This window comes from Dipteris shenzhenensis, chromosome 25 (genome assembly GCF_047967505.1).
Source record: "Dipteris shenzhenensis isolate YYH24624 ecotype China chromosome 25, Dip_SZ_1.0, whole genome shotgun sequence".
Lineage (NCBI taxonomy): Eukaryota > Viridiplantae > Streptophyta > Polypodiopsida > Gleicheniales > Dipteridaceae > Dipteris > Dipteris shenzhenensis.
The window spans coordinates 51990399-52016421 of record NC_141620.1 but is presented as its reverse complement, the minus strand read 5'-3'; the positions used below and the strand labels follow the sequence as shown (position 1 = coordinate 52016421).

General features: G+C 48.6%; 1 protein-coding gene across 1 annotated transcript in view; it reads right to left on the bottom strand.

The window, feature by feature from the left end:
* The window catches only part of LOC147886038 (DUF21 domain-containing protein At1g55930, chloroplastic-like), a 99822-nt gene that overhangs the window by 15986 nt on the left and 57813 nt on the right, over window positions 1-26023 (bottom strand). The window contains exons 12-13 of the mRNA XM_087396308.1: window positions 6436-6552; window positions 6177-6359 (exon numbers count right to left, since the gene is read on the bottom strand). Coding sequence (XP_087252434.1) covers window positions 6177-6359; window positions 6436-6552 — 300 coding nt within the window. The remainder of the gene's footprint in view (window positions 1-6176; window positions 6360-6435; window positions 6553-26023) is intronic.

Here is a 26023-nt window from a genome sequence, read left to right as displayed (position 1 = left end):
GCTCCGCCTGCATCCGTACCCCCTCTGTCAGCCCCTGTACACCTTCCGCCTGCTTCTGTACCAGTCTTGCTGCTGCCCGTACCTTCTGTGAAGCAGCCTCTACACAAGCCGCCCCCATCTGTACCATCTTTGCCTGTCCCCTCGATGTTCTCCTTTGCTCTTCCCCTTCCTTTGCCCCCGCACAGTCCGTACCTGCTATACGATCATCCGTACAGGCTGTACGGATGTCTGTACAGGCCCCCCCATCCATATAGGTTCCTTCATCTGTTTCTGCTCCCATGTCTGATCAGCCAGGTTCTGTACAATCTCTTCCTGATGTCTCTTCCTCCCCTTTTCCTGCTGCTCCGACACATGGCTCTTTCGTTTTCTCTACTTCACCCCTCCCCCCCCCCTTCTGCCTCTGCTCCTCCTGCATGTGTCTTCTTTCGGCGGAAGCGTGGTGGTTTGCCTCCCTCCACTTTGGTTAAATCGGCAAAGCTGGATATCGCGGATGGTCCTTCGTCTTCCCTCCAGCTGGACCTTCTTCGCCAGATGTGTTTTGCTTCCGTCACAGATGTTCCTTCATCGGGGTCACCGCTTGTTTGTTCTTTGGATTCTGCCCTTCTGGTTTTTGGTCTTCGACAAGCTCAACAGTTTGGGGTCTGTCTCTGCTTCATGGGCAAGGTTTTATCTGTAGCTCAACTTCGTCGTTGGGCTGAAGTTGCAGTGGGTCAGGATTGCCTTTCCTCCTTTGCCTTTCTGGGAAAAGGTTTTTATTATGCTCACTGCTCTTTGACTGATGTGGTGGAGCGACTTGTCAGTTCTGCTGGTATTCATGGGGCTTGTTTCTTTGCTTATGTGATGCCCTGGGATCCACTTTTTGATCCGTCTGCCTCTCTTCTGACTCACTGTCTGGTCTGGATTACCCTCAAAGCGTTGCCTCTGCCTCTTCTTCAGCATCTTCCTACTCTTGCAGCGCTTTTGGGGAGGCCTCTACATGTTCCGAGACAAGAGTTTTTGCAGGCCTACCCGGGATGTTCGCCTTTGTATTTTATGGGATATGATGCAGCCCGTGCCCTCTACTCTGGACAAAGAGCAGCCCCTTGGTCCGTGGATCCTGAAAGTGCAAGCGGAAGCACTGCCTCTCTAGTCTGGCCAATAAGAGAGATTAACGTGCCTGCATCGAGAGAGATTAACACCCGCGGGAGGCATCGCGGGCCTATGGGACAACCAAAGGGAAAACCTCATAAAAGCCACAAAGGGCTGGAGCAAAGGGCGCACTAAGGCCCTTGCTGAGTACTATGGACTATGGAAGGACACACACACACACACACACACACACACACACACAGATTACCTCCCTCTGTTGCAATCTTCCTGCTTTGACCTGCTGTGCGTTCTCCGCGCACACCCCGCTTTGGGGCTCTACTTCTGTCGTGAGCAGCTTCAGCAAAGTCTCCCCCTCCAGCGAGCTCTTCAAACCACTCTTCCTTCCATTTCCTGCTGCCCACTGTGTGTTGTGTCTGTCTGCTGTGGGCACTTTAAGTTTCACTTTCACTTCTATGTGTGCTGTCTTGTAATCGAAATCAGGGGGCTTTTTCCCTTTGTTGTTTTTCTCTTCTGTGTGTACATTTTTGACTCTCCACAGACCTCTTTCATTTTACTTTCAGAGTCGCTTTGGTGCAGCATTTTCTCTCTTTTTTTTCTCCTACAGTGACCTCTTTCATGCTCTGCTCTGAGCCGGTTTCCTTTGCTGTTTTCTGCTCGCTGTGTGTTGGTTTCCTGGCTCATTTATGCCTTGGAGTTCCCAGGCTGTGTGTAGATAGCTGTATCTGAGCGGTCTTCTGTGTCAAGATGGCCGCCAATTAGATAGACAAGACTTATAGCAGAGAAAGAGTATCCCTAAATAAGAAGCAAAAGGAAGTATTGGGTCCAGATGGCCCTGTTCATGTCTCGCATGAGGCACACTTGGTCTTTGAGCTTATGCATGATGGATTTGAATCTAGATTGTGAGCATCTCGCTCTTACGGTGGATATCACAGTTGAGGTTGATGAAATTGTGGATCCTAAATTAGGGAATATGCCCAAAACACTGTTATTATCTTTTTTCCATTCAAAATTAGCTCACGCGGATATTGGGGGGTTCTTTTGTGCAGAATGTGCATTATGCACCCAAGGTTTTTATGAAGTTATTATGGCAGATGAACAACTCCTCTTTATTACGAGCAGCAGATGTTTACATGTCTTGCCTTGGTCTCATACATGAAACTACCCATCAGGCTGAATAGGCATCGCTGCTCGGATTGGATAGAAGTTGTGGATTTTCCCCAATGTTTGGAGAAACTCTTGCCAAATATTACAGCATCCTTGGGCAATGTGGTGTGTCCACCCCGGCAAAATGGAAATTTTGACAGATTTTGCATATTGTGGGACTCGAATGTCCCCACTCCGGAATCTTATTCTATTGGGGTCTCTTTGCCGGTGCCTGTTTTGAATGCTGAAAATTTTGGCTCATCACCTCACAATGTCCCCTGGCTTTGCACAAAATGCCTCCGGAAGCAATGCCTACCTCAATGCAAAACAAAGATGCCCCTAGGACCTCTGGGCTTCAAAATAAAATCAATAAAACCACTATTGCTGTCGAGGACAAAGGAAAGGCCAAAATGACTCTTGTTAGTAATGGTAATGGCCAAATGCCAAATGAAGGTTGGCAAACTCCGAGAAAAATAGTCTCAGTTAGAAGGTCCCTACCACCTCATACATGTACTGGGGTACTGGGCATGCTCTAATGGATATACACTTCCTGAGAATTCTGGCATTGGTATTACTACAACTACAACGACTGCGAGTCATACCCCTTTCCCGCAAGATGAAGTTTCCCTTTTACTACTTGGTCAACAGAATGTGGTGTCACACCAAGATCATTTCTTAGATCTTGAGGTTGACATGTAGCCTTGGTTTGCCTTTGTGTCATAGAGTGTGTAAATATGCTGGCACAAATAAAACGTCTGACTTACAATGTCCAAGGGTTATGTGACCTGCGAAAATGGAAAATTATATGGGCTTATGTTCAATAGATGCCGCCTGATATAGTGGGGCCTTACATTTTCTATGGCGTTGTCATCTCATTTTCTTGCATGGTAGTTCTTATGAAACGTCGTTCAATGACTGAGAAGGTCGACGGAGTGTCATGCAATGTCTTCAGCAAGGAGAGAGAATTGAGTTAGCCCAAGTATATGCCCGCAATAATCGCAACACAGAGTATTAATCTAGCCAGCTATGAACTCGTGTCCTTAGAGGCAAAATGCATTTCCTTGTGGGGATTTCCATGATGCTCCGCAGCCAGGACATAATATGCCTGGTCATATGCACGTGGCATTTCAGCCTCACCTTGGATTTTTTCTAGCTCTATTACAAGAGCTTGATGTTGCCCTCCTAGGGTGTTTGTTTTCTAATGTCTTTGTATGATGTACTCCTCCCTTGAGCTTTGCTCTTGGAGATTCTTCCATACTTAACAGAAGTCTTTTTTTTGCCCCCCCTAAAAAAAAAAACTTAAGTCTCTACCACCAAAAGTTCATTCCATAAGTGAAAGCATGCTCATCTTAGGAAGTAGGACCTAGGCAATGCTGAGCCACCTCACCCACACAAACTCGTGCATAAGCATGTTTGCCTCTAGGGGTCCTCCTTCCATCTCTTCCTTTCCTCTGCTTCTGCCAACAAGGCATGTCTACTTTCTTCTTCTAGCATCCTGAAACCTAGTGCCTAGGCTTCTCTAGAATCATGGTCTTTCCTTTCGTTTGCCATCTTCATTCTTCTGGGATGGCATAAGTTTATCCCTTTCACAATTAGTGCCTTATCACAAGATCTATTCTCAAGCTGATTAGTTCTAGGTTTCAGTTTGCTTCTTCCAACAATGAACCAGTCAACTTCTCAAATCATTGTAGGCCATCTTTTGGTGGTTCTAGTGATGCCCTATAGGCCATGGCATGTGCCTTATAGGCATAAATATATGGCATGTGCCTTTGTGCCTATATTTATGCCTACAAGGCACATGCCATGGCCTATAGGGCATCACTAGAACCACCAGAAGATGGCCTACAATCATGAGAGCTTCTTGAAGGGACACACAGCAAATGCCACGTGTCACCTCGAGAAACACGCCGGGTGCAGGGGTCCCAAACCCCGCCCCATAGCCACGTGCAAGAAGCCTCTCTCTCCTCCCAAAAAGTCCTGAGAGGGATTAGAGAGAGGGGATGAATCAAGGCATTATATACAAGGTTCTCCAAGGGCCACAAGTGATTATGGGATGGTTATCCCCCTTTTTGTACACGTGTCAACAACACGCTAGAGCTCTCACAAGTCCATTAATCCACCAAGCCAGCGACCATGGAGCTTTTTAGGCCCATGTTCCAACACCCCTTCGTGGGCCAAGCACCATGAAGGTGAGCTTGGTCAAATCAAAGACCAGCCCAACCAGAAAATCGTGGGACACGACAAGCCGCACGAGGAGGACAAATCAAAGACCCCCAACATGCACAAACACGTGTCACCACCAAACGAAGCCATCAGCCGCTGGTGCATGCGAGCCACCGCCGAACATCAAGTCGTACTGAATACAAGACACGGATCACGACACTCCGTGCAGGGTCGCACTTGTCACAAAATCTGCTACGAATCACGACACCTCCGCAGGAAACACCACGGGTCATCACATCCCGTGAGCAGCGCAAAGTCCGCTGGAATTTCCAGCTCTGATACCAACTGAAGGGACACGCAGCAAATGCCATGTGTCACCCCGGGAAACACGCCGGGTGTGGGGATCCCAAACCCCGCCCCATAGCCACGTGCAAGAAGCCTCTCTCTCCTCCCAAAAAGTCCCGGGAGGGATTAGAGAGAGGGGCTGAATCAAGGCATTATATACAAGGTTCTCCAAGGGCCACAAGTGATTATGGGATGGTTATCCCCCTTTTTGTACATGTGTCAACAACGCGCTAGAGCTCTCACAAGTCCATTAATCCACCAAGCCACACAAGGGGACCATGGAGCTTTTTAGGCCCATGTTCCAACACTTCTCACGTACTATCAGGCTTCTCACATAAAACTGAAAGGCTTGGCCTGCATAATATGGGGCTCAAATGGGGGCCCACCACGTAGGTAATGTCTTACTAGCTTGCTAGGTGTCATCCAATCGACCTTTCATCCAACAGTGGAAAATTGTCTCCGGGGGGCACTAAAGGATGATGAGGCTGCTGCAGTTTGCTTCGTCAACTGCAGAGATGTCTTTTAGCAAGCGGCACTGTGGGGCTGCACATGATAGTAATTCTGGACCTGTGGGCACTAGCTTGCAGAGGTTACCCAAGTCCATAGTTTCTGCAGTACTGTGCACAGGCAGTCAGTCGACCAAAGGAGTAATAGAGAGTGGCGAGATGGAGGGTAGCAGATTTGAGGCCTGGAGCAGCAGTGGACAGGTCTGAAGGTCTGGCGATGGCTGGCGTACTCTCCTAGGCCCTGGGCAACCACACAGGAGCAGTAAAAGGAGAGGCAAACCGCTCACTGGAGATACTGGCTCCAAGCGAGATATGGCAAAACCTGCAGATTGATGGCGACTTCTACATAGGCAGGGCTGGAAACTGAAGGAAGGTACATGGGTAGTAATGGGCAGCCATTCTCAGAAGTGAGAGTTGAGGTAAGGAGAGAAAGGGAGGCCTGGAGATAAGAGCTGCTTGGGAAGATCTTCGTTGGAGTGTTCCACATGAAGAGGGCATGTCCTTTGTTGAAGCGGCTGAGTCATTTTGTACTTTTGTCTGGAGTCAAGGGTGAGAACTTCAGAAGACTGAATCTGAAGCCTCTACTGGTTCAGAACTAATCTAAACATCAATCATTACCCTGGCTGTCGAAAAGAGATGACTGACTTTCTTTAATAGGATATACGATTTTTATCTGAATGTGGTTTTTTGCAGCACATTTGCTTTGCCTCTTCTATCCAACTCCCTGTGACAAAGAAAGAGTGTTGTGTTCAACCAAAAGATACTGGGATGGGATATGCAAAAGTAACCGGACATTGACGATCAAAGGACCATTTTCAAATTCAACTTTGATGCCCCAATAAATGGAACAACTCAGAAGGCCCTGCCCTACAGACAAGCTAGTGTCAAAGGTACAAAAGGAGGACACAAAATAAAACAGATAAAAAGTACCTCAAGCCTATATTTTTGAAACTTCTCCTTATGATCCTCTTGATTATCAGCATCAGCCTTGTTGCGATCTGATACTTCATCTTCTGATTTCCGGAGAATCACTTTGATACTCTCGCCTGTGCGTGGTATGTAGCCAAAAACCTCGCATACAAACCCAGACACTGTTTCGTAGTGGTAGGGACCCTGCAGATATATAACCTCTGTCAAAGAATACATATTGACAAAAAAACAAACATCCCCGCAATGCTACCATGCTTACCTCAGGGTCTTTCACCTCTAGTGCCTCTGTCAGATCTTCAATGGATGTGTTTGCATCAACATCGAAAACACCATCAGCTCTTTGCACGATATATCCAGTTTTCCTTCGGATCTCTTCCTGGCCATCAATTTCAAAATATGACTTAAGGAGGAAAATAGAGCTTGGCAATAGTCATGGCTAGGACCCGAACATGAATGGGCTGTTCTCAAATTTATTCAACTCCAAGCAAATAAAATCAAAGAAGCCGATAAGCGATCTCTTGAATACAGTATTGAAATGCTAACTCCACACCCTATGTTGTTGGCAGAGAAAAGTATCCCCTTCTTGCAGTAAGAGGCTTTGCCAACTAATTTTGGGTGCCCCTAAGATCTTGATGAGTAATCCGGGGAAATCAGTAGCACTTCTGATGTCATTTCTATCTACATTTGAGAAACAAGAGGTTATACTATTGCTGTTTGCACTTAATTACAATCAAAGAATGAATCAGCATTCATCGATGTTTATTTACACTTGAATATTATAAAAATACAGCAGATTCTCATTATCCTGAGCATGTACACAAGGTTTCAGCATAAGAGAATTGTAAGACTACTGAACAATTTGCAGCTTGCTCAAAAACAAATTATACCAAAGCATTCAGTGACTACAATGCATCATTGAACCAAAATACCATAACCATAACCTTCATCCTTAAATTAAAAGAGATCTTCTTTCGCATTCACCAGTATATGACATTTCTGTCACACTTCTCTACTCCTTTCTCTCTAAATCAGTATATGGCATTTCTGTCATGCTTCTCTACTCTCTTGTGGCTGTAACTTGGAAGCACCCTAGAAACCTGAAGTAGTCTGCCAAATCTGCTTCCAAAGAACATCAAAGAAGCATCCTTGCAATGTCATTCCTAAAATGGTGAGATCACAAGGGATGCCAGCAAGATGTTACATCTAAATGTATTTAGGAGTCCATGTCTAATCACCTAGGCCAACCACAAGTTGATCAACACAGCATGTAATATTTATTTGACCGGTTTGTGCTATTTCTCGTTTGACAGTATATACAAAACGCCCAATGAACTACTCTCTCAGTTGAGGTCTTGGCAGTCGTAACATAGCTACAAAAGGACACAAACAGGACTTCACATAGGCCATTAAATAATCAATGTCGTAGGTGTGGGCTAAAGATACTAGGAAGTACAGGAGATACGATCTAAGCACACATACTTAAAGACTAAAGGATAAAGGATAAGAGCTTTGAACACTTACTGGGATTTGAGTCCTAAAAAGAATCAAGAAACATTGACTTAGATACTATAACAAACCTGATGTTGTGAAGGGCACAGGGCACTCATGGATAGAAGGATTCTAAACAAGATAGGCATTTCGAAAATGCAGAACATCATGTTTCTTGTACATTGTTCTCATTGGCTTCTTGATGCCATTGAAACCTGCATGGCTTCCTCTACTAGCATCATCAATCTCTTTAGGCTCAATGTCAAATTCTGCCAAAGCGTCATTCTCCTCCCTCACCGCTTCCACATGTGGGGGCTCAAGGTCATCCCTGTCATCCACCTAAGGTGTGCAAATGCAAAAAACGAGCCAATTCAAGTGGTACTTGCTTGCATACCTCAACACCTTTGGCTGATACACCCCCCAAATGTGCCTTGATTGGCTGCATGCCTCCACCCAATTCCAATCCACAGTAGTTGCCAGCCATCCTCTTCATACCCCTGGTGCCCTAGGTGGCCACAACAGCAATGTGGCTCCAAGTAGCATCTTAATGGTGACCATGGTAGCTTAGGAGAGAGTCAAGATTAGGGACTCGAGGGAAGGAGAGAGAGCTGTATGAAATGTATGTGTGGCGGGTGAAAGCAAGAGAGGGGGGACGAGAGGGGGCAAGGGCTATACTGACGACCGTGCAATAGTTGACGCAAGTTGTATAGTGAGTGATGCAGGCTGTACAGCAGATGAAATGTTGTACAATGATGCAAAGGAGTGCATTTTCGATGAAAATTGTCGTAAAAGTTGGGCGTGAACGATGTACAGATCACAAGCTACATTGTACCGACGTACGGATGCCAATTCTCCTCTACAGGTTGCCAGGGTAATCGAGGTGTATAGGATATGTCAAATATGACATTAAGGCCCAAAAATTACACATTTGTCCTCTTTTGTAGGGACCTGCAACAAATTGTAATGTTTGGAACTTGGAAGTGTCCAAGTTCACGTTTGAAGTTTGATCAAATGTTTGGAATTCTTTGGAATTCTTCCAAACACGTATGATTGCAGCTATGACATATTTCACCTCCATGCAGCTTCACATCCCAAGGTGCATCCAAAACTGTTCGAAAAAAAGGCATACAACTACACACACACTAACTACACAGCTACACAATTCTACAATCCAATTACCTCCAGCCAAGAAATTTTGAGAATGGTGTAAATTGCACAATAGAGATAGGAAATAGGGACAAACTCTAACCCTAAGGGGTGAACATGTATATATTTTCAGGTTGGTTGTAATACAGCATAGTGTACAGTTAATCATCTCTTGCACACCCCACTCTCCCTGGTCTATGCCACCACAATAGCATCACACCCCGACGCCCCCGCTCCTAGGGCTGACGCTCCCGTTGGCCTCCACTACATGAGCTCAGAGGGTTCTTCTCTTTATGTACTAACACCGTTATGATCAGGTTTGTGGGCTTTCTTTTTGTATTTTCTTTGAGTGCTACTTGGTGGATCCACCCCTCATATCATTGTATCAGCTTCTTTTTAGTCTCATCGACCCTTTTTGGTCTTTCAAAGACTTTAATAAATTTTCTTTCTTTCTCCCCTTTATCCTCAGCGGAGTCGGACCTGGTATTAGAGCCAATCCATTGTAGTGAAAGTGTAAGCCCTTGCTTTGCCAAGGCACAAGCCCTCGCTTCCATTGAAGCACACACCCATCCCTTGAGGCATCTTCATCTTTTCTAGTTCTCATCTTGTACAACTAACCTTCATCTTCGTTTTGAGACAGAAAACTCTTCATTCTGCCTTATGGAGCTTATCTTTAGTGTTCATCTTTTTGCAAGTTTCTTCTTTGTATTCTTGAGTATTGAGAGAGTTTTTTGAGCGCACAACCTAATAGACAACCACGTACTCATTAGCTCCTGCTCCCTCTATTATCCTCTGAAATGTTGAGAGAAAATTGGAAGCAAAAGTGCAAGGGGAGAAGGAGAATGAAAGCTGCGTTGAGATTGCAGCAACCAGAAATGAGATACAACACTAGGGTAGTCATAAAGACAAACCCTAGGATGGACCATAACTAGGGTCTAATTCACCCACAAACTCAACCACCAACTATGATTACGGGAAAAAAACCACAAACTCAACCACTAACAAGGGTAGTCATAGAGGCGAACCCTAGGATGGACCCTAACACCTAAGCCTTATTACATTGGCCACTGCCTTGGAGATTACGATTTCTAACACCCCCTACAGTGACAAAAAATGTACAATGAATAGTATCAATCACCAAATGAATAAAGTTCAAACTTTTGCGAAAAACTTCAAATTTTTCAGAGGGTAAAGCTTTGTTGAAGAGATCTACTGCATTTGAAGACCAAACTGGTCTCCCTTGCATATAATTGTTCCCTGACAATAATAATATATCTATGTCTTTCATACATGCATGAAGCACAGGATTTTGCACCACAACAATGGCTCTCAAGCGAATTCATACATTTCCAGCAAATTACTATCCAAGCTCAGTCACAACACTTGGCATCCTCAACATCTCTAGCATTACTACATCCGCGGCCGGGAAGAGGTGCAAAGAGCTTGCTCTCATAGAGAGCATAGAGCAACCAACGAGGGATTGTCTTAGCTTCTTGCATTGCTGAACTTTCTTGTGCCACTTCATCCGCAATATCTTGCTAAGTGCTTGGATCAACGATAGGCTGAACTGAGGCATTAACATCCACTGCAAATGCTGATTTCCAACAAGAATCCTTAAATTTCTAGGGAAGTGTTCCCCTCATGCTCCCATGTCTCCGAGACAACGAGTATGTTTGTTTCAGCTATTTCATCTTCCAATGTGACCACCTTCTCCAAGGTCCATCCTCCTAAGTTCCACACTTTGATCCTGAGGGTCTCGAGTCCCTATGCTGCACACACAAAAAAAAAGAAAAGAAAGAAAGATGTATTAATGTCTGCGGGAGGCGTTGCGGGCCTATGAGACAAATGCATAACCAAAAATTTAACTCATACAAGACACTAAGGGCTGAAGCAAAGGGCTCACTAAGGCCCTTGATGAAGGCTAAAGTGCTAAGCTAGTGAACAAAATGGTCGAGTAGCAACATATCAGAAGAGTGTCAGGTGCTCAAAGCTAAGGCTCCTAGTACATGCCCATGTTCCATATATCTAGGTAACCTAGTGGCTCTCTGATGAAAAGTGAGAAGCTCTCGTAACTGTGTCTATCAAGCTGTCTCTCGATGTGGTGGAGGGTGTGGTCTCCTCGATCTCTGTATCCGAAGGGCTACATCAAGGGTGACTCCCTATCTCTAGCGGTCACCTTTGAGGAGGGCTGAAATGGACCGGTTCTCGATCGTGCGTGTCCCTCTCCATGTCATGTCGCATGTGGAGAGTGTCTCGTCTAACAGCATGGTGGCGGAGACTCCCACTGCTAGTCCATGATGCTCTCATCTCATCAAGCTCCTCTCCCTCAGCCTTGCCGGCAACTAACTCATATGCATAGAAATCTGTAACAAGTCTCTGTGCTCTATCGATCTCGGTGCCCTGTGGCCTCAATCCCTACTGCTCTCCGGTATGTCACATCAGTATCTCTCTCTGTCGTCGCATCTCACATCTAAGAGAGAGAGAGAGAGAGAGAGAGAGAGAGAGAGAGAGAGAAGAAAGAAAGAAAGAAAGATGTATTAACATCTGCAGGAGGCCTCACGGGCCTATGAGACAAATGCAAAGCCAAAAGGTAACTCATACAAGCCACTAAGGGCTGAAGGAAAGGGCTCACTAAGGCCCTTGCTGAAAGCTAAAGTGCTAAGCTAGTGAACAAAGTAGTAGGAGTAGCAAAACAACAAGAGTGTGTCAGGTGCTCAGAGCTAACGCTCTTAGTACATGCCCAAGTTCCATATATCCAGGTAACCTAGTGGCTCTCTGATGAGATGTGAGAAGCTCTTGTATCTGTATCTGTCGAGCTGTCTCTCGATGCGGTGGAGGGTGTGGTCTCCTCGATCTCTGTATCCAAAGGGCTGTGACTCCTCGTCTCTAGCGGTCACCTCTGAGGAGGGCTGAGATGGACCGGACCTTGATCATGCGTGGTCCTCTTTGTGTCGCATGTGGAGCGTGTGTTTCTCGTCTGGCAGCATCATGGTGGAGACTCTCGATGCTAGTCCATGATGCTCTCATCTAATCGAGCTCCTCTCCCTCAGCCTCGCCTGCAAGAGACTCAAATGCATAGCAATGTATAACAAGTGTATGTGCTCTGTCAATCTCTGTGACCTGTCACCTCAATCCATGTTGCTCTCTGGTCTGTCACATCAATATATCTCTATCGTCGCATATAAATCAGATAGAGCCCAACAAAGACCTGATTGAAAAAATGGATCAACCCTGTAAGTGGACCAAATCCATGCCCCTCCTGGAAGAGGAAGTGATATCGTCCTCAGATCTCAAACATAGGAAGTGCTCCTCTTCCTCAATCTCCTCCCTTTGGCATAGTGTGCAAGTCCTCTACTCTCTGGGTATGCCCGCTACTCTCCCTGCCTCAATCCTCAGCTGATGTGATGAGACTCGCAACTGACGGATGGCGATCCTCAATTCATGTAAGACTCTCCTATCCTCGAGATACTCAGGTCTGATGGCAAGACCATGCTCCGAGACCCTCAAAAAGTGATCATGGTAAAACTGGATCTTGGTGAGGAACTCCTCTCCCCCCCAGGCCCTAGATGTATGGAGGTTCAACCGTATGATTGTACTAAAAGGGGAGAACTCTGTCCATCTAAATGCCATGACTAACAAACCATGTTGATACCCGTGCATACCATGCTGTATCAACACCGCTCTCTGCTAGTCGCCTAGAGGACTCCAATGCTAACCTCGATAATCTCCACTAGGGTAAGGTCCAGACTCTGTGATGAAACGTCAATGTCTGAAAGATGGCATCAACTTGGAGGGGGGTCATGGCGAACTCTGCCTGTATAATCTAATGAGGGACTGAAGGCTTACTCCGAATCATCCTCGATCCCATAATCACTTGTAGCCTCTCGAATCTCCTTCACTCTGTCGCTGAAATATCACTCCCCCAGAAAGGTGATGTATACATGGCAATCGGTCTCACCAGCGTGTCAAAAAGCCAACCCTTCCTCGGAGGGTCTTGGAAGTGTGCCTGGAAGCATCGCCTCTCTAGTCGGGCCAGATCAGCCCATCCTCGTGTGAGTCGTGATGTACCTGCATGGGTCATCGTGAAACCTAGTCCGATGAACACTATCCCCAAATATGTGTAAGATTGCACTATCTCCACAGGCTCGTCACGGTATGTGAAACTATGGCGACGGGACACTGCTTGCAAGGTGTTGAAGATCATAACCTTGGTTTTCCTAAGGTTAACTACCATGGCATACGGCATGGTTAAACAAGTGTGCTCAAATCGGGGTCTAAATCTCATGTCCATGTGCAAAGTGCCCAGTGCTTGTCCCTCATGATCTAGTGATCTCTTGTTATGAAGCCGGGGAAGGGCAGCCCCTACATTCTGCGTAGTAAACAAATGATAAGTAGTGGGTTTGGGCATAGAGAACATATCAGGTGGTGCCTCACCTAGGACATCATATAGAGAGCATGCATATGTACGCCAAACTCCTAGATCTGTGATGGGAATGGGCGACTTCCCCTCCGACATCCCCTCCGACAAGAGCCCGCATTCCATAGTAGGATCTCGTCCGCGAAAGGATCTGATCACCTCATCCATCCTATGTATGAGCAAAGCCCGCCTCTTACTCCGAGTGAGGTCCGTTGTGCCTCTGGTGAAGTCAAGTGTCCCAGTGTTCGCTCACGTGTAAGGTGGGCTCTCATTTCTCTGCACTCATCCTCGAACCAGAGGTTTTGGGGCATCTTCCCATCTGGGACACGTGAAGATCGTGTCGTGGGAAAGGATCTAGTGTCAACATCCCGTATCATTGAGACAAGGGTATCTTATGCATGTGCGATGTACATCCCCTCTCCAAGTAATACTGGAAGCTTAGAGGTGTCGTGTATCCGTGGGGCAAAGGCTAGTGGACCGAGCAAGTAGTCCACAATACTTCTCCCCCCGCCATGTGAGAAACAAGTGAGCCCACCAGATGATGACCATCTCCGGAGACCGCTATATATGATCAAGTCATGGATAGCTCCCAACTCGAGTGTCTCCCATATGATGTCACTGGTGCATCTGCATCTGCGGACTGCCTCATGATCACCAGGTCTGCTACATCCATCTCTTGTACTATGAGGGAATTCTCATTGAAATCTAACACGCCAACCTGTCTGTTCCCAGTACGTGCATTGAAGTCACCAAGGAGGAGAGTGTTCCCCTGTCTAGAGAGCTCTATGATGTCATCATGTGGGCTGTGCCTGTCAATAGTGACCTCTCGTGCATAAGATGGATGTGTTTGGGGAAAAGCAACACACTACAATGAAGATCAAGCGTGTATCTGATAGCTGAACTCGCACCCACATATGTCGTGCATGTTCATCTCTCCGGATCACCGATATGAGTGGTCCCTAATGTCCTTTCAAAAGGAAAGCCACCCCTCCTCACCCTCGTATTCCACTATCTCCTCTCATCCTGTGAGCTGATTCCCACATATATCCCATCACTATCGGCAGCTCTCTTTCCGGGCTTTCATGGGTCTTGGTGTAAAAGATCATGTCTCTCTCAGTGTATGTTTCCAAGAACCTCCCAAAGTCGAACCAAAGGGTACCATTGCAGTTCCACACTGCTATTCTCAGCCCCCCTTGTGCCCTCATCCCATGAGTCTAACACCGTCATGTGCTATCCATCTCTCCTTCTTCTCTTTCTTCCCTTTCCTCCCATTCCACTCTCTCTCTGATAATCACCTTTCCATCTCTGTAGATAGCCCATTTACCTGCATCTGTTGCTGCCATGACACGCACCATTCCCTCTCTCCGGTGCTCCCGATGTAGCAATGTGAGGTCATCATCCAAGTATATTCTTGTTCCTTTCAAGGTTTCCCTCATGCTCATGAGGGTAGACCTGTCCATTGCTGTCCAGAGCTTCATTATAAGGGGTCTTGTTGGGGCCTCGGCTTTGCCAACTCTCCACGCTGTCTCACATGTGAGCTTGACTCCCATCTTGGTGAACAAGGTCTTGGCATCTGACATAGGAGTATCCCCAACTGTTAAGCCTCTAACCAAGACATTCAAAACCTTGTTGCTCCTTCTCATTTCTTCCTCCAGAGCCTCAGAGATGATCTCTTTCTTGGGGGCTGCCGCACCCCTCTTAACCAAATTCTTCCATTCTAGCATATATGCTTCCCTTAGGTGATTTGTTGTGTAAACTCAGCATGCTTTCCTTGCATGGTTGTCTACAAGGCTGCCATCCCCTCTCTCTTGAGCTTTGCATTCTCAGATTTCAGTTCTTCCATTGCTTATGTGCCTCTTCCGCTGTTCCTTGCATCTCTCTTAGTCGCTGTATTTCTGTCCCAACAGCTTGCATTTTATGAGAGAGAGAGAGAGAGAAAAGAAAGAAATTTTATTAGAGTCTTTGGAAGACCGATGGGTCTATGAGACTGAAAGAAAACCTGATACAAATCACAATAAGGGTGGAGCTACTGAAACAAGCATCATCACTTGTGCTCAATCCTAAGTTTGATCATACATAATCAAATACATATGGATGTAACAATGAAAAGAAAAGGACTGGAGCGGAGCAGAATCCTCCGTATGTCATGTCGCCCTAGTTGGTGCATAGCCAGTGATGGGACGCTGGTGCCCGTCAAGGGGTGCCGTGTGTCTCGATCTCTTGGACAAGGCTCGACGCAAGACCAGAGCCACCGTGACTCCCGTGCGACGTATCCCGGGTCTAAACAATGACGGGAGGTCCGCCAGAGTGATTCGTGTGTCCCCTCGATGTCTCGTGTGTCATGCTGCGATTGTTGGGTTGGGGTCTCTGTCACGTCTGTGGCTAGAGACTGGATGATCAATATCACTCGATGGAAGGAAGTCTGTGATCCTACTCTAAGAGATGTCTGATGATGTGGCCAAGCCCCGTCGCCTGAGTAAGTACTCTCTATGTCGGACTCCATCGTGAATGAAGGCCGCGAAGCATCTCTGATTTGGGTAGGCAAGGAATCTAGAAAGGAGCCCGGAGCCGTCTCTGAAGAGGCAGTGGTAGCGACCTCGGATCTCGTAGTACACTGGACACCTAAAAATAAAATGCTCCTCCGACTCAACCTCCCGACAATCGCACAATATGCATAAGCGATGCTCCCTAGGAATCCCCTCTGCTCTGCCACTCTCTATGCGGAGGCGGTGTGATGATACCCGAAACTATCCGATGGATATCCGTAGTGAATGAGGCATATGAAGCTCAGTGTACCCCGGTGGTGTGATGAATCCCTCCTCCGAATTGCAAAGACAGTAATCTCTGTAGAAACTCAACTTCACTGGGAGCTCCCTCGGCTCCAATCGGGTCCTAAAGGTATGTAGCTGCAAGAGATCCTCTCGAATGACCTGGTTGGTATGTGGCCCAATCGGGATGCTGGGAGGGAGTACCGGAGAGGCATCTAAACTGTACTGAAAAGGAGGTATCCTATCGATCTGGAACCCTAGTCCCACAAACCATCTGTGAGTTCGTGCATACCAACATCGCTCGTCTCCCTCTGCTGCCAACCTCATGGAGGAATCGAGAGCCAACCATGGCAACCTCTGTCTCCCCGCCGATGTGTAGTGCCCATATGATCTAACCCGGTGTAGATATGTGATGGTCCGAAAGGCTGCATCTAGCTGGAGTGGAGAAGCACCAAACTCGGCCTGAATGATGTGATGTGGTATAGACGGTTTCCCCGGATCATCCGTGACACCATGAGGATCTGCAAGCGCTCCACCCATGTCCACTCTCTCTCTCTCACATGTCAGGCAACAAGGGCTGCCATACATACCGAATGGTCGGACCAAGGAGTCGAAGAGAAGAGCCTTGGTCCGAGGGTCCTAGAAGTGGGAGTGAAAGCATTGTCTCTCTAGCCGAGCGAGTGAGGCGTATCCCCTGCTCAGTCTGGCCTGCGTCGCGGGTCTCATCGTGAAGATCGGGCCGGAGAAGATAACCCCCAAGTAACAGTATGAGGATACGATCTGAATTGGTGACCCACCAAAAGTAAAACTAACCTGCTTCTGTTGCATGTTTGCTCGAGGTGTTAAAGATCATGACCTTGGTCTTGCCAAGGTTGACCTCCAAATCATGGGATAAACAAAAAGCCTGCAAAGTGCATCCAGGTGTCGCTGGAGCCCCTCGGGTGTGGATGACAAGAGCGCCACGTCATCTACATAAAGAAGAACACTGATGATGATCCCGACAAGTGAGTAACCGGTCCCTCCGAATGTCCCCATGAAAGTCTCAAGCTCATCGATGTAGAGGCCAAACAGGGTCGGTGATAAGGGATAACCCTATTTGACCCCTATGGTACTCAAGATCTCATCTGTCCAACCAACGCCTGTACGAACTCGGCCTAAGACACTCTCATACAGTGCCATGACTGCCCAGATGATCTCCTAATCAAATCCCAGTGTCTCTAGGCGTGTGATAAGACGAGCTCGAGGAACTGTGTCAAAGGCTTTGCGAAAATCCACAAAGCAACAGTATATCCTCTCCTTCCGTGATCTGGCCTCCTCAATGACACTCCTGACTGTAAGTATGTGATCCATAGTCCCATGGTCTCGCCTGAAGCCGGCCTCACCCTCTACTTTGAGCCCTCTCATCTCTGCGAATAGGCTAACCGATGCATCCAATACAGCCGCATAGATCTTGGACATCACATGTCCAATCATGATAGTCCTGTAGTTACTCGGGTCCATGGGATCCCCTACCTTGTGGATGGGGGTGATGGTGTTGAGTATCCAAGTGTAGGGAAGCCATGGCAAACAGCGTCATTGAATAGCTTGGCTAGGATCGGGGCTAACGTGTCGATCCCATATGCGATAAACTCAGTGCATAGCCCCTCGTTATCCTTAGCTCGACCATTGTGCAGCTTCAATGCCGCGTCCTTGACTCCCCCTCTGGTGAACAACGTGCAAGTGGTGAGATGAGATGTGTGTATGAGATCTGGAGTGGGCTGGTGTGGGACATCATATAGATGGTGTGCATACATGTGCCAGACTCTCGTGTCGGTGAAAGGTGATGGGGACCTACGCTCAAGGAATCTCCGCCAAAACTCCTTAGAGTTGTTGCTGTACAAGATGTGTAGCAGCTCCTCCTCATTTTGACGAAGAAATGCCTGCTTCTTTCGACGTACGAGATGTCGATACTTGCGTACCGTGTCTGATGTGTTCGGGAGGTGACATATGGTTTCAAGTCGGAGCTGTCGGCGATAAGCCTTGCACTCCGCATCGTACTAATTGTTGCAGGGTACAAAACCAAGAGGTGGTGGTCTAGTGGACCGTGTGGTGTGGGAAAAGCTTTGGAGAGCAGCCTCATGGAGTGTGCGACTAATCAGGGCAGCACGGTCCTCTATGAGTGGTATATGATCAATGTAGGTTAGGAGTCTGTTTAGGCGTCCAGAGTAGGCCGGTGAAAGGCTGTGATCAAAGTGTATGTCGTGATAGGTGTCGTGCTTCCTATGTGGTGTGTGTGGTGTGGCTAAGCGTGGGGTGGCGATAGTGAAGAATAGGTATGTGTGATCAGCTCCTAGAGAGAGTGGTGCTACGGTCAAGTCGGTGATACATGAAGTGAAGGTAGGGGATCCCATGATGTAATCTACTACACTAGTGCCCCCGCCCGTGTGAGAAGCAAGTAAAACCACCTGAGGAGGGCCATAGGTCGAGCCGTTGTAGATGATGAGATCATGCATCCTTCCCAAATCAAGGAGCGCGTGTACATATGGTGTAACAGGCCCATGTCGGTCTGATAAGATCCTGGTCATACCTGCTCCGTCTAGGTCTATGTCCAGGAGTGGTGTCTGTCGCGTACTCGTCCTGGCGTTGAAGTCCCCAACAAGGAGAACTTCCCGGTGGGCTGAAAGGTCTGGGATATCCTAATGTAAGGGTGCATATGGCGATGTCTCACCCTCTTCTCGTGCCACTCTGGCGAAGTGGGATGTGTCTGGCGGGAAGTAGCATATTGCTATGAAAGGGTCACGGGTGTCTGTGCGTCGGATCCGGATCCACATGAATCAGGAGTGTGCATCCTTCCTCTCAATGGAGATGGCTCCAGCGAGGGAAGACATGTACAATACTGCGACCCCGCCTGATCCTCGAACTCCTCCTGTATCCCTCGTCTCATCCCTGAAGGCTGACTCCCATGTGTAGCCACTGACTATCAGTAGTGGACGCTCTGGGCTCTGGTGTCTCTCCGTGTAAAAGACTATGTCTGGTCCTGTATAAGACTCCGAGAAGTTCCTTGGGTCTAACCATAAGGTACCATTACAGTTCCAAATGGTGCAGTCTACGGTCTCGAAAACCTGAGTCTCATAGGTCCCGTCCCCCTAGGGGGTACGAGTGGGAGCCCGACGGGTGCCGGTCAACAGCCTACCATCTCATACCACGGCCCAGACCACGGCCCATTTCCCCTCCTTGCGGGCAACATCCCGCTGCTGCAGAAGAACTCGTCGCTCCTCAATCTGTAGTGGTGTCAAATCCTCATCCATGGACAGGGTGGGATGCTCTCGTAGAGAGGCTCGGCGTCGGAGTGTCGCTAGTCGAGCATGTGAATCTCTGAAGCGAATGACTAGGGGCTGCTCTCGGTTGGGATCTCTCCCAACACGCCATGCTCCCTCTATGCCATGGTCGGGGACCCCCATGGTGGTGGTCACAAAGGTGATCGCCTCCTCCATGGGCATCATAGTGGTGCTGGTGCTGTCTTGCGTGATCCCTCGTATTCGAATGTTGAGAGCCTTCGAAGCCCTCTGCTACTACTCCTGTATGCCGGCTGAAATGGTTGCCTTTGCAGGCTCCTGTTTCGCCACATCCACCCATCTAGTTGTCTCTGCTATAGCCGACTATATCGTGGCTATTTGTGCCTCCATCTCTGTGATTGGGGTCCCTCCAGGCGCTGCTAAGGGTCCCGAGCTCCTCTCGAAGCTGTGTGATGTCGTGCCTGAGTCCCTAGATAAGGGTGCCCTGCTCGTGTATAATGCGGGCCTGCTCCTGGGTGTATCGGGCGTGCTCGTGAGTATAATGTGTCAGCTCTGCCGGACAGGCCCGGATGCTGTGTATCTCAGCCAATAGGGAGTCCCAAACATCTAGCGGGGGCCTAAGATGTCCTGGTCCAGGTGGGAACTGGATCTCAAGAGGGGTTCGAATGAAGGTGGGCTGCTGAGGTTGTACTGAGGGTGGGGACAGCATGATCTGAGCCGGGGAGTGATATGTAGGAGTAGCGAGGCCGGACGAGGTGATGAAGGGTGGCTGACTGAGAGGTAGAGGTGATACGAGGGGAAAGTATTGTGGAGCCGTGGCTGGTGGGACCAGTGGTGAGGCTACTGGAGAGGAGACCTGTGATGATGATGCAGGAGAGGGGGAGGAGAGAGGTGGCGTAGATGATGAGGCGGATGATGGTGGTGAAATAGTGGTGGTAACCATAGAGGTCGAGGATGTGGTGAGCGGCATGGGCTTTGGGTGGGCCCCTTTCTTCTGGGCCGCGGTGTTGTCCACTGTCAAACCACTCCGGTTGCTGCGTTTGTTGAAGTCCTCCAGATTGAGTTGCTTTTGTGTTTTCGCCTTGTCACCGTTCTCCTTCCCCATCTCCACGCGTATGCAAATTTGGATCGAGGGGTCTCTCACCTGGTCTCCTGTCCTCATCCCCCTGTTCCCTTCATTATGGAGGCAAAGAAGGGACAATAAAAGGTCGAAGCTGCTGTTTTTTTTTTTTTTGGGAAGGAGGGGGGGAAAAAAAACGGGGGAGGGGGGGGGTACGGAGGGGGTAGCGGGGGGGTTAGCGGAGGGGGTAGCAAGGGGTAGAGAGGCGTAGCGGAGGGGGTAGCGAGAGGGGTAGCAGGGAGTAGCATAAGGGGTTTGGGGGGGGGGGGGTAGCGACGTGCGGGGGGGTGAGCGAGATAGCGGGGGGGTTAGTGGAGGGGGTAGCAGGGGGGTTAGTGGAGGGGGTAGCGGGGGGTAGCGGGGGGGGTTTAGCGAGGGGGTAGCGGAGGGGGGAGGGGGTTTAGCAGAGGTAGCGGGGAGGCGTAGCAGAGGTAGAAGCAAGGGGTCGTCAGGCAACAGTAGCTCATTAGGGGGGCAGGTGCCTCAATCGCGCCAGCTCCTAGGACCTGTGCGAGGTGCAAGATGCCTCCCAGCAGTGGCGGTGTGAGAGAGAGAGAAAGAAAAGAAAGAAAGAAATTTTATTAGAGTCCTCGGAAGACTGATGGGTCTACGAGACTGAAAGAAAACCTGATACAAATCACAGTAAGGATGGAGCTACTGAAACGAGCATCATCACCCGTGCTGAATTCTAAGTCTCATCATACATAATCAAATACATCTGAATGTAACAATGAAAAGAAAAGGACTGGAGCGGAGCGGAATCCTCCGTATGTCATGTCGCCCTGGCTGGTGCATAGCCAGTGATGGGACGCTGGTGCCCATCAAGGAGTGCCATGCGTCTCGGTCTCCTAGACCAGGCTCAACGCAGGACCAGAGCCACCATGACTCCCAAGGGACGTATCCCGGGTCTAAACAATGACGGGAGGTCCCCCAGAGTGATCTATGTATCCCCTCGATGTCTCATGTGTCGTGCGGCCGTCGTCGGGTCGCGGTCTCTGTCACGTCTGCGGCTAGAGACTGGACGATCAATGTCACTCGGTGGGAAGAACTCTATGATCCTGCTCTGAGAGGTGTCTGATGATGTGGCCAAGCCCCGTCGCCTGAGTAAGTACTCTCTGTGTCAGACCTCCTCATGAATGAAGGCCGCGAGGCATCTTTGATCTGGATAGGAGAGGAATCTGGAAAGAAGCCCAGAGCCGTCTCTGAAGAGGCAGTGGTAGCGACCTCGGATCTCGTAGTACACTGGGCACCTGAAAATAAAGTGCTCCTCCGACTCAACCTCCTGACGCTCGCACAATATGCATAAGCGATCCTCCCCTAAGAATCCCCTCTGCTCTGCCGCTCTCTATGCAGAGGCAGTGTGATGAGACCCTAAATTGTCCGATGGAGATCCGTAGTGAGTGAGGCATATGAAGCTCAGTGTACCCCGGTGGTGTGATGAATCCCTCCTCCGAAATACGAAGACAGTAATCTCTGTAGAAACTCAGCTTCACTGGAAGCTCCCTCGGCTCCAACCAGGTCCTAAAGGTGTGTAGCTGTAGGAGATCCTCTCGAATGACCTAGTTGGTATGTGGCCCGATCGAGATGCTGGGTGGGAGTACCAAAGGGGCATCTAAAATGTACTGAAAAGGAGGTATCCTATCGATGTGGAACCCTAGTCTCATAAACCATCTGTGAGTCCGTGCATACAAACATCGCTCGTCTCCCTCTGCTGCCAACCTCATGGAGGAATTGAGAGCCAACCATGGCAACCTCTGTCTCCCTGATGTGCAGTCCCCATATGATCTAACCCGGTGTAGATATGTGATGGTCTGAAAGGCTACATCTAGCTGGAGTGGAGAAGCACCAAACTCGGCCTGAATGATGTGATGTGGTACACATGGTTTCCCACGGATCATCCATGAGAGCATGAGGATCTGTAGGCGCTCCACCCGTGTCCACTCTATCTCTGACATGTCAAGCCCCCAACAAGGGCTGCCATACATACCGGCTGGTCGGACCAAGGAGTCGAAGAGAAGAGCCTTCGTTCGAGGGTCCTGGAAGTGAGAGGAAAGAAAGAAAGATATATTAACATCTGAGAAGCCCTCATAGGACTATGAGACAAAGTACACATCCAAAAAAGGGAAACCCTTGCATCTCTGAGTGTCAGAGAGAGTCGAGGAATGCACAAGGCATCTCAACTCGAATTATTTAGCACATTATTAAAGTCTAATACTATTGTTGTGAAGTGGCCTTCATTAAATCTTTTTTAGACTAAGAGTCTTTGGGTCTAGGATTAAAATCTATGATTAGTTCTATACCATCTCGATAAACAGCCCATTTTCCTTCCTTTTGAGCTTCTTTTACTTTTTGCAATTCAGCATTTCTTGCCTTGAACTGAGTCGGGGTGAGCTCCTCTGAAATCCATATTCTACTACCTCTCACCTTGTGGGTTCGGCTGAGGACTTTGTTCCTTGCTCTCTTGCTTGAAAGATTGGACTAGTCTGCCTAGTGCTAGAGAAGCTGGGTGCAGTTATCCAGGTCTGGATTGGGCTGAAGAATCGGGGCGAAGGAGGAATTCGCTTGCTGGTTATTATTGGTCAAGTTGCTTCAGGATGCTTTTCTGACGATCTACCCCAAAAGCAAGGATTTTGACTTTCTTGCTTTTGTATAAAAGCAAGAATAGGGTTCGAAAAGAAAGCCCTACAAAAATAACAGCGAGAGATTAATTTCTTCCAACGCCCTATTTTTGAAGAATCGCCCTAATTAATATGCCATGGAGCGCCTCATCTTCATACGTACATCAGCACATCCCCAGAGGTTTCATACGTGGGTCTGCGTGGACACGTGAGCTGAAGATGAGTGGGGAGCGTGGCGTCAGGGGGACGATGATCCCATTCAATCTAGGGAATGGTCTTCTTGAGATGTTCGATCTTTGTTGTCATACTTCACATTCTAGAGTCCGGTCCTCAGGCAGCCCTCCTATGCGTATAATCCGATTACTCCCAACCCTGGTTTCTTGTTCTTTTACCTCCTCATAGACATCACACTTGTTGATCTTGGTATTCACCGTTGCTGTGAATTCCTGTTTTACAGACTTGAGCTGAGTGGTAATCAAATCTTGTACCTTGGTTACAAGCTGTGGTGCAGGTGCTGCTCTACTGTAGAACTTCCTGAATTATTCCCTCATTGCCCTTGCTTTTCATTTTTGAAACTGTCTTTTCCAGAGATGCAATGCAAAGCTTTGCATTTTTGAGTTCTCGGTAGAAAATAAATCTTCTCATGTGGATCAAGTTAACTCTAGAATCTATGATAGGTCAAAGCATAGGGAGATGGCATTGAGGCTATGGAGGCGTAGGAGGGCTGCTTGCTGGTTGGGTTCGTAGCAACAAGCTTAGTTTTAGGGAATTGCATCTGCTGGCCTATGCTAAAGAAACCCCTTTGCTAAGGCTAAGCCCCAAGCTGGGCCGAGGTTTCATCCCAGCCCGGGGTGGGTTTGCCCTTGCTGGTAGAAGACCTGAGGCAGTGATGACCTAGAGGCAGCGGTGGCTAGGGCTCGCGCAGCAGTGAAGACTTGGAGGCGGTGATAACAGCGGCGGCCAGGGTTTGGCCTCGGTGACCTCCTCGGCCTACTTTGCTTTAAGAAAAACTCCTCGACGCGCTGGGCGGGAAACTGAGGGCTGAGTGGAGCTGAGGCTGAGCGTGGCTGAGGGTTGAGGATGAGCGAGAGAGAGAGAGAGAGAGAGAGAGAGAGAGAGAGATATTAACGTCCACAGGAGGCCTCACGGGCCTATGGGACAAAGTACGGAATCAAGTAACTCATACAAACCACTGTGGGCCAGGGCAAAGGGCTCACTAAGGCCCTTGCTGAGTACTAAAACGCTATACTAGTACAATATAGCAAAAAACGTAGCAAAATAGCATGAGAGTGGCATGAAGATATCAAGTGCTCAGAGCTAGAATCCCAAGTGCATGAACCGGCTCCACGTATCCAGGCTCCATGATGGCTCTCTGATGAGATGCAAAGAGCTCACGTATCTGCATCTGTCAGGATGTCTCCTGTGGTGGTGGACGTGGTCCCCTCGATCTCTGGAAATAATGGGCTATGTCAAGGGTGATGCCTCGTCTCCGATCTCCCCTAAGGAGAGCTGAAATAGGTCGGACCTCGATCATGTGTGCTCTGGTCGCCTTTCGCACCGTATACGGTCTCTGTGCCCCTCGTCTGGCAGTGTTGTGTTGGCTCCCTCCACTGATCCATATATCTCTCATGTCGGCTAGCTCCTCCTCTATACCAGCATGCCTTGGGGCTGAGTCAAATGCAGAGAAATATGTGACCTGCCTCTGCGCTCAGTCTACCTCGCTAACCTTTGGTGCGGTGGTCCCATCCTCCTGCTCTTTGATATGTCGTAGTAGTATCTCTCGGTGTCGTCGCATCTCCATCAGGTAGAGCCCAATACAGACTTGGTCCTGGAAGTGGAACAATCGTGAGAAAGAAAGAAAGAAAGATGTATTAACGTCCGCGGGAGGCCTCACGGGCCTATGGGACAAAAGTGCGGAAACAAAGTAAACTCATACAAGCCACAGTGGGCTGGAGCGAAGGGCTCACTAAGGCCCTCGCTGAGTACTAGAAAACACATAAACTGAAATACTAATGTAGTACATCATATCACGTCAGGCCAGAAAAGCCAAATAGTATGTAACATGAGTGGGGCATGTCAGGCGCTAAGGGCTAATGCTCCAAGAACATGATCTGGCTCCATGTATCCAGGCTCCGTGATAGCTCTCTGGTGTGACACAAAGAGCTCACGTATCTGCATATGTCAAGCTGTCTGGCGCTGTGGTGGGGGGCGTGGTCTCCTCGATCTCTGGATCCGATGGGCTATGTCAAGTGTAATGCCACGTCTCTGTCGGTTGCCTCTGAGAAGAGCTGAGATAGGTCGAATCTCAATCATGTGAGCTCTGGTCTCCTGTCACATGTGAGACCCCCGTGACTCTCGTCCAGTAGTGGTGTTGTGGCGACTCCCTCTACTGACCCATCTATCTCTCATGTCAGCTAGCTCCTCCTCCTCTACTCCCGAGTGCCCTGGAGCTGACTCAAATGCATAGAAGTCGGTGACCTGCCTCTGTGCTCGATCCACCTCAATGTCCTGTGACATGGTGGTCGCATCCTGCTGCTCTCTGATCCGTCGCAGTAGTGTCTCTCTGTGTCTCCGCATCTCCATCAGGAAGAGCCCAATACAAACCTGATCATGGAAGTGGATCAGTCGTGAGAGTGGGCCAAAGCCGTACCCCTCCTGAAAAAGGCAGTGGTAGCGCCCTCGGATCTCATAGTAGGCTGGGCACACACACACAAAGTGCTCCTCCGTCTCGACCGCCCCCATCATGCACAACCTGCAAGTCCGCTGCTCTCTAGATATGCGTGCAGCTCTCCCTGTCTCGATCCTCAGCTGATGGGACGAGACCTGCATCTGTCCGATGGCAATCCTCAGTGCGTGTGAGACTCCTCTGTCCTCGAGATATTGAGGTCTGATGATGAGCCCATCTTCCGATACTCTCAGAAAGTGGTCATAATAGAGCTGGGTCTTGGTGGGGAACTCTTGGTCCCCCCCCCCCCCCCAAAGTGCAAGATGTGTGGAGCTGGAGGAGATCTAACC